Source organism: Oratosquilla oratoria, chromosome 19, assembly GCF_046742065.1.
Source record: "Oratosquilla oratoria isolate Oo_2021 chromosome 19, ASM4674206v1, whole genome shotgun sequence".
Lineage (NCBI taxonomy): Eukaryota > Metazoa > Arthropoda > Malacostraca > Stomatopoda > Squillidae > Oratosquilla > Oratosquilla oratoria.
The window spans coordinates 54,791,906-54,808,599 of NC_134795.1; the positions used below are offsets into that span (position 1 = coordinate 54,791,906).

General features: G+C 37.5%; 1 protein-coding gene across 1 annotated transcript in view; it reads left to right on the top strand.

Moving 5' to 3' along the window:
* LOC143035895 (juvenile hormone esterase-like) overlaps window positions 1-16,327 on the top strand; it is a 24,239-nt gene extending 7,912 nt beyond the window's left edge. Inside the window, exons 2-12 of the mRNA XM_076203082.1 lie at window positions 599-814; window positions 1,617-1,769; window positions 1,900-2,044; window positions 3,157-3,342; window positions 5,278-5,471; window positions 6,919-7,069; window positions 8,457-8,635; window positions 9,880-10,024; window positions 10,912-11,038; window positions 11,692-11,806; window positions 12,528-16,327. Of these exons, the coding sequence (XP_076059197.1) occupies window positions 617-814; window positions 1,617-1,769; window positions 1,900-2,044; window positions 3,157-3,342; window positions 5,278-5,471; window positions 6,919-7,069; window positions 8,457-8,635; window positions 9,880-10,024; window positions 10,912-11,038; window positions 11,692-11,806; window positions 12,528-12,602 (1,668 nt within the window). The 5' untranslated portion in view covers window positions 599-616 and the 3' untranslated portion in view covers window positions 12,603-16,327. The remainder of the gene's footprint in view (window positions 1-598; window positions 815-1,616; window positions 1,770-1,899; window positions 2,045-3,156; window positions 3,343-5,277; window positions 5,472-6,918; window positions 7,070-8,456; window positions 8,636-9,879; window positions 10,025-10,911; window positions 11,039-11,691; window positions 11,807-12,527) is intronic.
* Window positions 16,328-16,694: the final 367 nt, after the last annotated feature.

Sequence of the window (16,694 nt, forward strand, 5' to 3'; positions counted from 1 at the left end):
TATATACGAGAACCAAATATCACATATAGAAATAGTTACAAAATTAAAATATCATTGCAGTGAATTGGAATGAAGAATCAAAGAAAAAGGTTGGTGTTGATTACTCGGGAGTGTTTTATCTAAGATGAAAAATCCAGTTAGACATTCCATACTTTTGAAATGTCTTACTATTTTTGGAAGACCTAAACTATAAAAATTATTTAGATAGATTTTTAATAGTTATTAAGCTATATTGATTTCCATATTAAGGACTTTCAAGAAGCACAAAGTGACATGTGGAACAGAATTACTGTGTATTGGTTTGCCTTTTGCCGCTTCATACTGTGCTGATTTTCGACAACTCTTGTGAATTTGAATACCTAGAGGAAGACTTCGCTAACAGTATTCTAGACATCCATAAGAACATGTCAACAATGTGTCCAACATTCTTAATGTCTTGGCCTCTCTTAAATCGACATTCATTTTTTCAATATATGACGCAAAGTTATTTTGACATTTGGGTGATTCACAAAGCAAAAGATTGTAACCGAAGTCATTTTTACTCGAAGTGGGCTTTACTTTTCTACCAAGTGATCAGTTCTCCATACCCACATGTCAGATTCCATCAAAGAAGATCATGGAGCCATCGACCTTGCTCGCACTTGTCTTTGGTGCTATGGTTGCAGTAGTCAACGCAGACGATGTTGATGTCGTTGTCGATATACACCAAGGACGACTCTCTGGTGTAGCAGAGGAAACGCTTAAGGGTCGAAGGTACTACGCCTTCAGGAGTATACCCTACGCCAGGCCTCCTGTAGGACCTCTAAGATTTAAGGTACTCTTGGGATGGATTTTGTACAAAAAACAGTCTAAATTTTTGCTTGCGCCAACTAGGAAAACAACCGAATCTAAGTGATTTCAATTTAAGATTTCTTTAAACCTCGGTGCAATAATTGACTGCAGAACTTTGTTCCCGTTAAGAACAGTGTTTTATGAATCAAAATCGTGGGTTTCAGAATGTCGGAATTCCCGGGTGATCAAGTGTCCATACGACAGGAGTGTTTCAAGTTTAAACCTCTTCAGAATTTCAAAATTCAAGTCCAACATGATCATTCATTGTGTGTGCATGGATTTCGTCAAGTCGGTTGCACCTCTTTTGTCTCATGGGAACATTAATCGAATGAATTAACCAATTGGTAAGACATTTGACTCCGAATGTAACTCAGTGCAGCAACTCTATGATCGGGTTCGTCTTAATTTGCATCCTTAGTACACAGAAATGTTTTTGACTAGCGGTTGGCCAAGTAAAAATTTAACCTACAAGAGATATTCTGTTCTGAGTATAACAGGAATATGGAAAGTGTGGGAAGAAGATTTCTGCTACATATTTTTATAGACAGATGGCATAATAGTTAAAAAAAAAATAAAGTAAATTAGAATCACAAAAAACATGACTTCTTTGCTTTCTGTTTTGTTTTGTTTTGTTCTGACAGAATACTTATACTTTTTACTTTCTTTTTTGTTATAAAATGATGATGAATAAATGAAAACAGGAATGGAAATTAAAAATAGGAACATAAAAATGAAGGAGACTGCAAGAGACCATAAGGCCTACACTAGTCAGTGCATGTTTACAGGATCCTGAACCAGCTGAAGGCTGGCCTGAGACCCGAGACGCATCTTCGTATCCTCCCAGATGTGTCCAGACTCTAGCTGAAGGTCTCATCCTGGAAAAGGTCATCGTGGACGGCGATGAAGACTGCCTGTACCTTAACGTCTATACACCAGAGGCAAGGTTTTTTTTTTTTGTTTTTTGTTTTTTTAGATCTTTTAGACTCTTGGATCTGGCAATCTATTTCGTAGAATTTCTCTTACACAAAGGTAGACGACTACTAACACTTCTTCGATTTCATATGACAGACGACAACCCACAGGAAGTACCCGGTGATGGTCTTCATCCATGGAGGGGCTTTCAGCTCTGGACACTCGAGCCCCTACGGCCCCACGCTCCTACTTGACCATGACGTCATCCTCGTCGTACTACAGTACAGACTCGGAATATTTGGTGAGGCGTCGGAGAAAAAGTGTGTGTTGGGGAGTTAGAAGCTCATAGACCTGGAGAAGAAGAGTGAGGGCAAGTGTGCGATGCTCTCAAGTTTCTTCATTTTGACTTTGTGATTGGTGGATGGTCGTCACACCAGTTTGTGTGTGTGTGTGTGTGTGTGTGTGTGTGTGTGTGTGTGTGTGTGTGTGTGTGTGTGTGTGTGTGTGTGTGTGTGTGTGTGTGTGTGTGTGTGTGTGTGTGTGTGTGTGTGTGTGTGTGGGATTCACCATGGTCTTGGATCACGTGTTGGATTCGTGATCAACAGCTATTTCCTTTCCGTGTGTGTGTGTGTGTGTGTGTGTGTGTGTGTGTGTGTGTGTGTGTGTGTGTGTGTGTGTGTGTGTGTGTGTGTGTGTGTGAGTCTGTGTGTGTGTGTGTATGTGCATATATATATATATATATATATATATATATATATATATATATATACATATATATATATATATATATATATACATACAATATATATATATATATATATATATATATATATCGTGTGTGTGTATGTGTGTGCGTGTGTGTATGTGTGTATGTGTGTGTGTTTTAGTGCGTGTTTATATGTTTACCAAATGTGAGCTTATGTTGGTCACTAGCGATTGACACATGGGAATCTTATTTTTGGACTTCAGCAAACCATATATGATAATCATCATTCGTTTTAGGTGTTTTTGCATATTGTTTTACTCGTAGCTGTGGTCAATGATCTCTTTATCAGTCTATCTCTTTATCTAATCTAGCTGTGCTTTCCTACTTTCGCGCTTTTGTAAAAATGAACTTCAAATTGTAACGAGCGAATCGACGAGTCACGCTCACTCTTCTTAACCTCGGAAGGTTTCTTGTCTACGGAGGACTTTGTCATCCGCGGGAGCGCATTCCTGCTTTCGCGCTTTTGTAAAAATGAACCAAATCGTAAAGAGCGAATCGACGAGTCAAGCTCCCCCTTTCTTAAAGGTTTCTTGTCTACGGAGGACTTTGTCATCCGCGGGAGCGCATTCCTGCTTTCGCGCTTTTGTAAAAATGAACTTCAAATCGTAACGAGCGAATCGACGAGTCAAACTCCCTCTTTCTTAAAGGTTTCTTGTCTACGGAGGACTTTGTCATCCCCGGAAACTTCGGTCTGAAGGACCAGACGCTGGCTCTTCGGTGGATCCATAAGAACATTGCGTTCTTCGGCGGCGACCCGGAGATGGTCACTCTTATTGGGGAGAGCGCTGGGGCAGCTTCATTGATGATACAGATGTTGGTTCCACAGGCTAAAGGTGGGTGATGTTAATGACTAAAAGAAATATGTTTATCTTATCAACTCCGTCTTTTTCTTAGTCTCTTTCTTTTCCTTTTCCCCCAATCTTTCTTTTTTCTTTTTCTCTTTCTTTTTCTTTATATTACAAAGAATCACAAAGGCGGAGCATGCCAACAGGAGACCTTTTGGTCCATACTAGGGTGGATGCGGAAAAAAAAATGTATATAATAATGATAAATAAAAAACAAGTCAATCAAAATTATAATAATAAAAATAATAATAAATAAAATAAATAAATGCATAGTTAAATGATAATAATAATACTACACACACATGAAGTTTTGGTGACTGGCAGGCACATGTTTGTATCTGAAAGTGTTGTACAGTTGTTTCACATCTAAGGAGTGGCGTGCACAAGTGGAGGAAAAAATGATATATTCTATGGTTAAAATGAACACTGACCTAAAAGGACTGAAAACTTGGAATCCAGTCTCAGTCTCCCTATCGCTCTCTCCCTCTCTCTCTCTCTCTCTCTCTCTCTCTCTCTCTCTCTCTCTCTCTCACACACACACACACACACACACACACACACACACACACACACACACACACACACACACACACACACACACACACACATACACACACTTTCATCAACATAAAAAAAAATCATTATCATGGAGCCATATCTTATCATTTATGAATTTCTCAAAACAGAGCAATAGAGTTATACTGACACAGCAGACAGAAATGTCTGTTACTAAGAAGAGTAGGGAAGGAAAAACATATAGGGAAATAAGGAATATAGGGATATGGGGGTGTAGAAAATAGGGAAAGGAGGATACAGGGAAATAGGGAATATGGGGATATAGGGAGATAGGGAATAAGGAAAGAAGGATATAGACAAGTAAGGAATAGAAGGATGTTGGTAATAGGGAAAGAACGATATAGGGATATAGAGAATATAGAGATCTAGGGAATTAGGGAAAGAAGGATATAGAGAAGTAGGGAATATAGGGATATGGGGATTAGGGAAAGAACGATATAGGGATATAGAGAATATAGAAATATAGGGAGTTGGGAAAGAAATGAAGATTAAAGGGATGCGCTTCCGAGGGAGGGAGGAAAGTTGAAAGGGGAAATTGATGAAAAGTAATGAGAAAGGCAATTAAAACAAGTCCTCAAAAGTATTTAAGAAAATGATAAATGAGATCGAGTTTGGGGAAATATGATTGACAGAAACGGTGAAGGGAGAAAAGGAAACAAGAACAGGGATATGAAAGGAGGAAACTTGGGGAAGAGTGGGAGGTTTTGGTGCCTTTCACAGATTCACCTGTTGCGGCTGCCAAATCAATCATTTGGCTGCGAAAGGGACATTTGTAAGTAATCATTCAGTGTCACCCTTACGTATTATCTTTTTGGGCATCGACAGATCAATTCCAGTCACCTTAAAGGATGAAATTATTGCAGATTTATCAATAACACCTAAGATTATCCAGTATCAGTCTTACATTTTTTTTTTTTTTTTTTCAGTTCCAGTAACCTTAAAGGATGAAATTGTTGCAGATTTGTCAATAACACCTAAGTTTATCCAGTATCAGTCTTACATTTTTTTTTTCGTATGAACATCGACAGATCAATTTGAGTTACGTAAACACCGCGTATGTGTGTACACATCGTGGCAGCGCGCAGTAGGCATCTTCACGCCTGACACTTCTTTTTTTTTTTTTTTTTTTTTTTTTTTTTTTTTTTTTTTTCCTTCCACCTAGTGGAGGTGGATTTTCGTGTCGAGTGAGCTTCTACTTCTACTTCAGATTTAAAAAAAAAATTATTTCGCTTGTTAGAGAAGTCCCCCTAAATCCAGCCAAACCCGTTACAGTTACACGTTTGAGTTAGAAAAATACCTTGAAAAACAGTTAGGCAATATGATTATATCATGACTGATTATTTGCAGGACTCTTTGCCCGTGGGATCATACAGTCTGGATCTGCACTGCACGACTGGGCCCTCGGAGACTCTCATGCTAGATATTCCCGGCGCATAGGACAAACTGTGAACTGCCCAATCGACGAAGGAAGTGAAAACTACTTAAAATGTATGCAGGAGGTGCCTGCAGACCTTCTCCTTCACACTGTGGCCGACTTACGTGTTAGTAGGATTTCTGTTCTCTGATTCCTCTACTTTTTTTTTTCTCGATTAAGTTTAACATTTTCCACCAGGCGATCGCTCTGGTATACTTGATGTTGACGAACGCCATGCTAATCTGTTCAGCTGAAATGAGGCTCTTGGGTAAAATAAGTTAAATTTGTCCTAGTTACTTTTACTTTTTTATCTTATTCTTTTTTATTTACTTATTATGTCTTATATATTGTTTATTTATTTACTCATTTATATATTTGTAACCTGTGAATGAATACCCAGGTGGGCGTGGGAAGTCCTGGACGGGCGGTCTCTCTTCGGAGGCGTAGGAAGAGGTAGCGGGCTGCCATCATCGCTGCCGCCACTCGTGTATCCTCGTGGATATCTACACCTGTGGCAGGGAATGTGAATCCTCTCCGGGCTTTCTTGATTTATAGTAATGAAAAGATATTTATATCATAGGGATGTAATCCCCTTCAGGGAGAGTCCCCAGGTACTCCCTCTATGGGAAAGAGTTCTCCGCCCACTAATGGGGAGTTCTCCTCGTGGCGACGCAGTCGCAGCATATACAGTATATGCGAATATACTTATATTTGCATGTCAGATGTCGGGTTTCAGTTAGATCATAGGTTTGGGATTTATACAATACTATTTGTGCGTTAGTTGCTTTGCAATGGATCTATTTAGTATTGGTGAATGTGCCTAGACTTGGTGTATGGTTTGCAGTTATAATTATGTAGTTTGGTAGGTATAAGGAAATGGTTGATGATCTGTCTGGCGACACTATGTACTTGTTTCGGTAACTTTCCGTTGGGCGGTGGCGTGATGTGTGTTGTATGTTTGAGTCAGATGTTTACGATTTGGGAATGTGGAGGTCAGCAAGATTGGAGGTATTGCAAGAGGCCAGTGCCTGTCGGCACCTTGCATGCATGTGGATCACGTGTCAGGCATGTGATATATCGTAATGGTTAGTAATGGTATATGGATGCATATTTTTATATTTATTTTATTATAATCTAATTGATTTAATTGTATATACATATATATATATATATATATATATATATATATATATATATGTATATATACATTTAGGTTTGCGGACCTCGACCTTGCGATGGTCGTGTGTCGCTCATAAGTTATTTTGTTTTTAGTTGTTTGTCTATTCATTAATTCATTTATATTTATTCATGTTTCCATTTATTCATAATTTTTTTATTCATTCGTTTATCTGTTTATTTGTTTGTTTTTGTCTATTTTTCTATTTGTCTCTTTCTTATTTTTTTTATTCATCATTATCTTTTATTATTCGCCGTTTATTAATTTGCCAAATTATTTATTTATTTATTCATTCATTTCTTCATTTATTTATGTATTTATTCATTTGTATCTATCTGTTTCATGCTACCAAACACTGTGAATAATAACTGCACTAAACATCTTCTTTTGTTACCAGAAATTTTTTTTCCTTCCCGCCCATTTGTTGCCCCGCGTGGACGGGACCTATCTTCGAGACCATCCGGCCAAACTCGTAGAGCGCGGGCAATACCACAAAGTTCCAGTCCTAGCGGGAACCACGGCTCACGAAGGGGCCCTTTTTACTAACTGTAAGAACCTGTATTTCATCTTACTTGAGCCGGTTGATGCTATCAATTTCATGTGTTCTCATGAAAGTGCCCTATTTACTAACTGTAAGAACCTATATTTCATCTTACTTGAGCCGGTTGATGCTATCAACTTTATGTGTTCTCATGAAGGTGCCCTGTTTACTAACTCTAAGAACCTATATTTCATCTTACTTGACCCAGTTGATGCTATCGACTTTATGTGTTCTTATGAAGGTGCCCTGTTTACTAACTGTAAGAACCTATATTTCATCTTACTTGAGTTACTTGATGCTATAAATTTCATGTGTTCTCATGAAGGTGCCCTGTTTACTAACTCTAAGAACCTATATTTCATCTTACTTGACCCAATTGATGCTATCGACTTTATGTGTTCTTATGAAGGTGCCCTGTTTACTAACTGTAAGAACCTATATTTCATCTTACTTGAGCCGGTTGATGCTAACAACTTTGTGTTCTCATGAAGGCGCCCTATTTACTGAATGTAAGAACCTATATTCCATCTTAATTGAGTTACTTGATGCTATCAACTTCATGTGTTCTATTGAAGGTGCCCTATTTACTAAATGTAAGAACCTATATTTCATCTTACTTGAGTTACTTGATGCTATCAACTTCATGTGTTCTATTGAAGGTACCCTGTTTACTAAATGTTCTTACTTCTTACTTCTTACTTCTGCTCCCATGAAGGCTTTCAGCCTGTCAGTCGGGCCAGCACATTTCTCCAGATTGTCCTCTCAAAGATTCCTTCTTCCCTCAAATCCTATATTTTTCCTAATCCACTTGCCTCTAGGATTTCTTCAACTCCATCTTTCCATCTTTTCTTCGGTCTACCTCTAGATCTTCTACCTTCTGGTCTCCAATTCCATCTTTTCTTTGCAATTCTCTCTTCATCCATTCTCTCCAGGTGCCCAAGCCGCCTTAGCTGTGCCTTTTCTATTTTGCTTCTAATTGATGTTACTCCAATCATTTCTCTTATTTCATCATTGCTAATTCGATCTCTTCTGGTTTTATTTACTACATTTCATCTTGCTTGAGCCGTTTACTAAATGTAAGAACCTATATTTCACCTTTGAGCCACTCGGTGCTATAATCTTGAATGGTGTTTTAGTATGGACCAGAATGCAACTAAAACAGGAAGACCTTGAAGTATAATGTTCCACAGCAAACAACCATTCCTCATTCTTTAATTTCACACTCCTTTTCCGACCGAATGTCTAGTTAAGTTAGCTTACCGTTCAAGGTAGCCGAGGAACTTTTGTCCATGATACAATTTTTGGGTTATCATTTCTAATTTTGGAACTAGGATTAACCTCTAACTAATTCTCACCCAAAGTGACGAGAATTCTGAATAAAATTTTCATTTCAGATGTCTATAGATGGGACGAAAGACGAAGAAGGTATGCAGACGACATTACGTTGGTCGCGATGTCTTTGTTACTTGATGAGGAGCTTCCAGAGGTTCAAGAGGAGATAGTTCGTAAGGTTCTTGATCATTACGTTGGAGAATTCAAAATAGACAATGACACGGCAGACGCAGTTACTCAGGTAAGTTGCTTACAGAGAAAAGTGCAATAATATGCAAGTGGAATTTTTAATTGCCAGGGCTAAAGATTTGTCAGTCATCAGGTGCTAGCCGTACCTGATGACTGTATCCCGTCCCCAGGGTAATGAACTGGGGACGAGATACAGTCACGAACAAAAGTTTTGACCCACTTAAAGCTTTTCATGGTGCAAAAATCAAATTCTTTGCCAGACAACTCTTTCTTATCTGTTAAAGAACATAACCAAACCGTAAAATAAATACTACATAGGAAAACATATCACATACTCAACAAATGAAAAATCATACTGACATTGTAAGAACTGTAGAGTAAGCCAAACCTTTTGCATGCCACTGTACATGACGTCCTAGGAAAGTAGAAAGGATACAAAGTTTACTGAGAGTCAATTTGTATTCATTACGATCACAGTTACCTAAATTATATAACAATTAAGGTTTACATTATTACTCTGACTACTATTAACCAAATTGAAGGCCCAGATAAAATCACAAACATCCATACAAATCACCCTCTGCCCAAATTCAACGACGGGCTTGAAGGATAATTTCACATAGTTTTGGTTGAGCAACGAATTTCCAACAATATGGAAAAAGCACATCTAATATGTGATGACTACCACTTATTTTATATAATTTGTTTGTTTTGTTATCATTTGTCTGTTTGTTTATTAATATTTGCTGATTCTCATTTATCATTAGTTATATGTCAATCTATCATTATTTACTATTTACCTGTATGTTTATTATCTAATTATACCTATGCATTTATTTATGTGTTTTATTTATTTATCTATTTATTTATTCATCATTATTATGATTTTTCTTCGCATCCGACCTAGACATGGACCAAAATGTCTCCTGTCGGCATGCTCCGCCTTTGTAACCCTTTGTAATATGAAAATCATACAAACCAACACAATATATATATATATATATATATATATATATATATATATATATATATATATGTGTATATATATATATATATATATATATATATATATATATATATATATATATAGACCAAAATCATTACTATTTATGATGGTGATAATTGACATAAACAAGGCATTTGATAAAGTTTTCAGACGACACATACAAGAGAAAAATGTCATAGACACAGACACGCACCACAGTGACGAAAAAAACAAAATTAATGATAGTTTTGCTTAAATTTCCGTTTACATTCCTGATTATGAATCTGAATTCTGGATGTCACTTTTTTTAGATAATTAGCGATGGCGATTTCAACGTTGCCCAGGATATCACAGTCTTACTTTTGAGTCGACATCAACCGGTCTATTATTATGAATTACGTCACAGGGGCCAGCTTTCCTTCGGAGACTATGCCAATACAACCTTTTCCCGCAGATGTGAGTGTCTTTCTTTAAATCTGCAAGCAGCGGCGGCGCCAGGAATTTTTAGTTGGGGAGGCTAAGGGGAGGCTGAGCAAATTTTTGCGGGGGCTAATAGTAATATGATAATACACATATATTATCCTCATTTCAGAAGGGGAGGGGATTAATGGTAGGGCTAGCACTGATGGCTGACAAATCTTTAGCCCTGGCAATTAAAAATTCCACTAAATAAAATTATTTCAATGAGTGTTTTAAATTTTCAATTTGCTCATTTCAGTTGGGGGGGCTAATGGGGGGGCTGGTCACTTTTTTGGGGGGCTAAAGCCCCCCCAAGCCCACCACTGGCGCCGCCACTGTCTGCAAACTCTTTTTATGTTGACAAACACCTAAGCAAGATGCTGTAATGACTGCCATTTATTATATATTATTTGTTTAGTTGTTTGTTATTATTTGTTTGCTTATTATTATTTGCTTGATTTTCACTTATTACTAGTTATGTCAATTTATTATTATTTACTATTTACCTGATTGTTTATTATTTAACTATACCTATGCATTTATTTATTTTATTTATTATTATTTATATTATCATAATTTTTTTTTTTTTCCGCATCCGACCTAGTCATGGACCAAAAGGTCTCCTGTCGGCATGCTCCTCCTTTGTAATCCTTTGTAACCCCTTGTATCAGACTGCAAGAGTTTTTTTTTTCTTCTTTTTTATAGAGCAGGAATGATGAGTTTACTAACCCGTAGGCATGAGACAAAAAAAAAATCACATAAGTAGACATGTTCATTGTATTGATAACATGAAATAGATGGATCAAAAGAACATAACCCAATTAATTTTGTGTATTACTTCGCCTCAAGCAAGGTTTGAGTCATTTTTCTTCAAACTCTGACAGGGGTGCAGCACGCTGATGAACTTTTCTATCTTTTTGGAAGTAAACGTATGAGATCTGGTGACAGAGAGAAGGATCTCCGACTCAGTGACAACATGACAAGCCTTTGGACAAATTTCGCAAAGACTGGGTAAGATCAGCCCTGCCAGTAAATATTTCATCCAAGAAGGAAAATAAGAGTATGTAATTGGAGATTATCGTCGAGTTTGTCAAAGAAAACGCCCTGTAGGAACGGAGACTTTATTAGTACAAACTTTCGTTTGTTAGAAATCTTGAATCAAAACGTCGTACTAATAAAATCCCCGTCCTCACACTGTGTCCTTATGTAGGACTCATCATAATATATACAAACATATACCAAAGGATTTTCCCTCTTACAGGGGAGGTAGCCAAAAGACAAAGGCATAGAAACCACTCCCACCCATTCCACCCACTGCATACTCCACTCCCCTCTACCCTCTTCCCTCCTTTACCTTGGCACCTCCTGGATGACGGGTCATCCCTGCATCTTGTCCACTGCATTGGATCAAAAGCAGTGTCGCAAGACACAGCACATCCACAACAAAGCCGCTTCACTAATTCGGCGATGATATTCGTTCATCAATAACATTCATTTCTTTTCTCGTCTTTGATCAAGCCGTCAATTTTCTTTTATATGTTTGTCAAAATATGTCTATATCAATGAGTAGATATGTGTGTGTGATATATTGTTACATCTGCATATATATATATATATATATATATATATATATATATATATATATATATATATCGTCGTTTTAGGAATCCAACTCCTGATGATACTCTAGGCTTCAAGTGGGACTCAACCAAGGAAACGTCTTTGAGGCATCTCGTCCTTCAACCTAAACCCTTTATGGAGGACGACTTTCGAAAGGAGGTAAACAGCCACTGTTCTGATTTGAAAGGTTCACAGCAATTCTTGATTGACACAACTATGACTCCAGCCTCCATTGACTCTCGCTAGGGACTTCATCTCTGTGACGATCTTCCCGATCTCCCCAGTGTCAATCTGTATCGTGTTCTTCTTCGTCTTTCTGGTTATCTTTTACTTCTCTGTCTCTGTCTCTATGTCTCTCTCTCTGCATCTCTGTCTCTCTCTCTGTCTCTCTCTCTGTGTCTCTGTCTCTCTATCTCTCTCTCTCTATCTATCTATCTATCTATCTATCTAACTATCTATCTGTATATATCTATCTATCTCTCTCTCTCTCTCTCTCTCTCTCTCTCTCTCTCTCTCTCTCTCTCTCTCTCTCTCTCTCTCTCTCTCTCTCTCTCTCTCTCTCTCTCTCTCTCTCTCTCTCTCTCTCTCTCTCTCTCTCTCTCTCTCTTTCTCTCTTTTTTGGGGAGACACTAATGAGTATATAATACGCTCATTACAGTTTAAACCTTGTAGCCCGAAGGAGCTTCATCTATTATGCCTTAGGATCTTGGATTGATTAGTCTTTTGCTCTTGTCAGCTTCTTCCACTGTGTAAAACTGTTGATATTGTCGCATTGATATTCCAATCTGTATGTTTCTGTCACTAAATCTTTCAGTAAGCTTGTCATGTACAGCAACACGTACCTCTTTGATAATTGTGTATATTCTATTTTTTTTTTCAGATCCGGGACTTTTGGTTACAGTTTCCAAAATTTAAGCATCTACGAAGGTTCTTGCACGTAAAGGAAGAATTGTGATTTTTTCTTTTTTTTTTCTGCAGAGGTTGTTGTAATGACGTCACATGAAAGACCATGGATGGCAGTGATGACCACAAGGGAAGTTGTGAATTCTATTTGACGATGTACTTTGATATCACACAATTTCTTGTGTGTGTGTGTGTGTGTGTGTGTGTGTGTGTGTGTGTGTGTGTGTGTGTGTGTGTGTGTGTGTGTGTGTGTGTGTGTGTGTGTGTGTGTGTGTGTGTGTGTGTGTGTGTGTGTTTTCTTTCTTTTTCTTCTTTTTATTCCACCAATTCATCTTCCTCTTCATCTCGAATTTCAAGAAGCCTCATAGTGGATAAATTATATATATATATATATATATATATATATATATATATATATATATATATATATATATATATAAATATATATATATATACCAAAGGCTTTTTCTCCCTTATAAGGGAGGTAGCCAAAAGACAAAGGCATAGAAACCATTCCCATCCATTCCATCCCCTACATACTCCACTACCCTCTATCCTCTTCCCTCCCTCTTATCTTGGCACCTCCTGGATGACGGGTCATCCCTGCATCTCGTCCACTCCCCTGGGTCAGAAGCAGTGTGGTAAGATGAATTAGTTAGCATTGTTAAAGGTTCTGTTAAAAATCATTTTTGTCATCAGTGTAACTAGGCTATCTTTCGTAACCCTGTGAGTTGCCTCAATCAATGCAACTATTTTTGTTTCCACATAGTCACGAGTTTCGAATCTGTTTTTGACTGTTGATGACTCGAGGCTGGATTCGATTCGTTACAACTAATGTTAGTAGATCTCCATAAGAGACGAGTTATTCTTTAATTTTCATAGATAGTTAATGAATGGAATAAACTTCCTGCAGAGGCAGTGCAATGTAGCTCATTTCGAAGCTTTAAGATTCGTTTAGATAAACACCTAAGCAAGATGCTGTAATGACTGTTATTTATTTTATAGTACTTGTTTATTTGCTTGTTATTGTTTGTCTGTTTGTTTATTATTATTTGCTTGATTTGCATTTATCATTAGTTATCTGTAATTTTATTATCATTTACTATTTACATGTTTATTTACTATTCAACTATACCTATATATTTATTTATTCTATTTATTATTACTTATATTATTATACTTTTTTATTCATTTATTTATTCGTTTATCATTATTATAATTTTTTCGCACTCGACCTAGTTATGGACCAAAAGGTCTCCTGTCGGTATGCTCCGCCTTTGTAATCCTTTGTAAAGAGATATCTAGTATCGTGGTACGTAGTAGGTCTAAGTCTAATGAAAAAAAATGTAAGGCAAAAGGTCCACGATTTGCATATATAAGCCATGAACCAGTAGATGAAAATGGGGAAAATGGACGTTAAAGGCAATTATAAAGTGTTTAATCGTGCCTGCGTGTAGCGTTGTACAGAGACGGTTTGTCCTATTGCGGTCAATGTGTTTTCATTTGGTAGACCTCAGTAACATTGTAAACATAATTTACGCATGTATTTTCCATGTCCTCCTATCCCCTCGTTTGTCTCGTGTATGTATATATGTATGGTATGTATGTATGTATATACACACGTCTGCTATGTTTTACTTTTCAGTAAACTAATGCATCTAAATCTAAATGTTGACGACATGAATGTAAAATATTATAGTTACTCCTAATATTTACGTTCTTTTAAACTTCATTAACGTTTTCTTTGATTACACTTTCTTTGCGGGAGACTTCAGTAGAATTGTGATCATCGGAACTATTCTGGAAACACCTTCTCATATTCTGACCATACTCCAGGTAGGACAGTTGTCCTGTCAGTTGTGATGCCTCGCAAAGTTTCTCTATTAATTTCGATGCCTGTACCTCTTTTCGTCTTCTTTCGTCTCCATTGTCCTCTCGTTTCTCTTGCTTCCCTGATTTCATCTTCGATCTTTCCCAGGGTCTCCCTCTTGGCCTTGTCCCTCTCGGTGCCCAGAGGTAATACCTTTGAGCAGCGTTTCTCAACCAGGGTTCCCCGGAACCCTAAGGTTCCGCAAAAGGTCCCTAAGGGTTCCGCGAGAACAAGTGAGATAAGCTAATGCACTTTTGATTTTTTTTTATTCAATTTCATATACGTAATATAATTAAACACGCACGACATATTCTTGGTTATTGTAATAATGTAATATAGACATCATCCTATCTAACCTATTATTACGATGAAAATAAAATGAGAAAGATATGGTAATTGTTTTTTTTGTTTTTTTTTGTTTTGTTTTTTGCGCAGGGGTTCCTTGAGACATGCAATTTATTTTAAAGGTTTACGCAAGGGTAAAAAGGTTGAGAAACGCTGCTTTAGAGGGTTCCTTTCTATGTCCATTCTCATCAAGTCTCTTTACAATCTCAACTGACTTCTCTCCACAAATGTTAATATTGGTTCCACACCAAACTCCTCCTGGGCATCAAAATTTCCCCTCCGACCTCTCCTTATTATTCCCTTAATGGGCCGTAGGACTCGAATTTCTGCCGTTTGAATCTTACCCTGTAGCTTAGTTGTCAACGTCCATATTTCTGATTCATAAGTTAATAAAGGCCTTAGTCTCGTTTTGTAAATCAAAACTTTAAACCTGGTTGGTATACTTTTTCCTTTAACACTGGGTACAAGAATCTTAGACTTTTAGTGTAGTTACCAATTCTGTTGTTTATTTATTTATTTATTTATTCATTTATTATGTTTATTTATTTATTTATTTATTTCATTTATCTATTTATCAATTGATTGATTTATCTATTTATTTACATTTTCATTATTCAGGAAACAATAGAAGTACACATACATACATATACCAAGGTTTTTTCCCCCTTACAAGGGAGGTAGCCAAAAAGAAAAAGGCATAAAAGCCATTCCCACCCATTCCATCCTTAAATACACTCCACTCCCCTCCACCTTCCACCTTCCTTCTTATCTTGGCACCTCCTGGATGACGGGTCATCCCTGCACCTTGTCCACTGCCCTGGGTCAGAGGCAGTGTCGCAAGATACAGCACATCCACAGCAAGGACGCTTCACTAAATCGGCGACCCCCCCCCCCTGCAGAAAAGGAGAAGACGGGGAGAAATCCCTTCGGGCTGCGTCAAATTTTTCTCACACATACTACCTGCTTAAAAGCTGTAATAAGCGAAACGTCGTACAAATAAAGGCTCCGTCCTCATATGGTGTTTATCTCGTCAATCACATACTACCTCACCCCCATCCCCCCACCCATTCCACCTCATGCATCACATCATCCAAATACAACCATTCTCCATTCACCCCTGTCTTCTGTCCTCTCCCGTCCTTCCCCAACAGACATTCCCCTCTTCCCCCAAAGCCCCCTTCACCCCATCCATCTTGTAGAACGCTCACAAAAGGATAATATACGAAGGAAGAAATATCAAACAGGTTGGCAAACCTTAATTGGTGTTGTTTTCGTCTAACGCCAACATTGATAGGAAAAATGTATCCAGTCTTACTAAAATATGTATTCTTAACTTTAGTCGGACCTACTCCACTGACGAGGGAAAATAAAAGATTAACAAACAGCAAGAACTCTGAGTTTGTTCTTTATTAACATCCTTGAGGGGGTCACAGTGTTTGACAAAGAAGATAACTAGAGCAGAAGACATGATACGAGTTCAGAAAGAAAACGGGAGAGAAGAAGCGTTTAAAAGAGTAAAATTGAGAGTTCAAGTTCATAATAATAGAACAACATTGACGGCTTCGTATGCAGTTACGCGGCTTCTGCTCCTAACCTTCTTATTATTCAAAGAAATAATAATAATAAATTATAATAATAATATACGGTTTATTTGGTACAGCAGCATTACTGCTGAAAATATACATCAAATGTGTGTGTGTGTGTGTATGTTTATACGCGTGTATGTATGTGTGTTTGTGTGTATTTACTCAGTTTTACCTAGTTGTATTATACGGGAAGGGGAGCTATGCTCGTAGTAACCCGTCTTTGTATCTCGCAACATCTAGTTTGTTCTTAGATTCTTGTATGATGTTTGCACGCACACTATTGTTTCGTCTAATTTGTCCCAGACATCCACCACTCTGTGTGGAAAACTTTTTTTTCAGATCT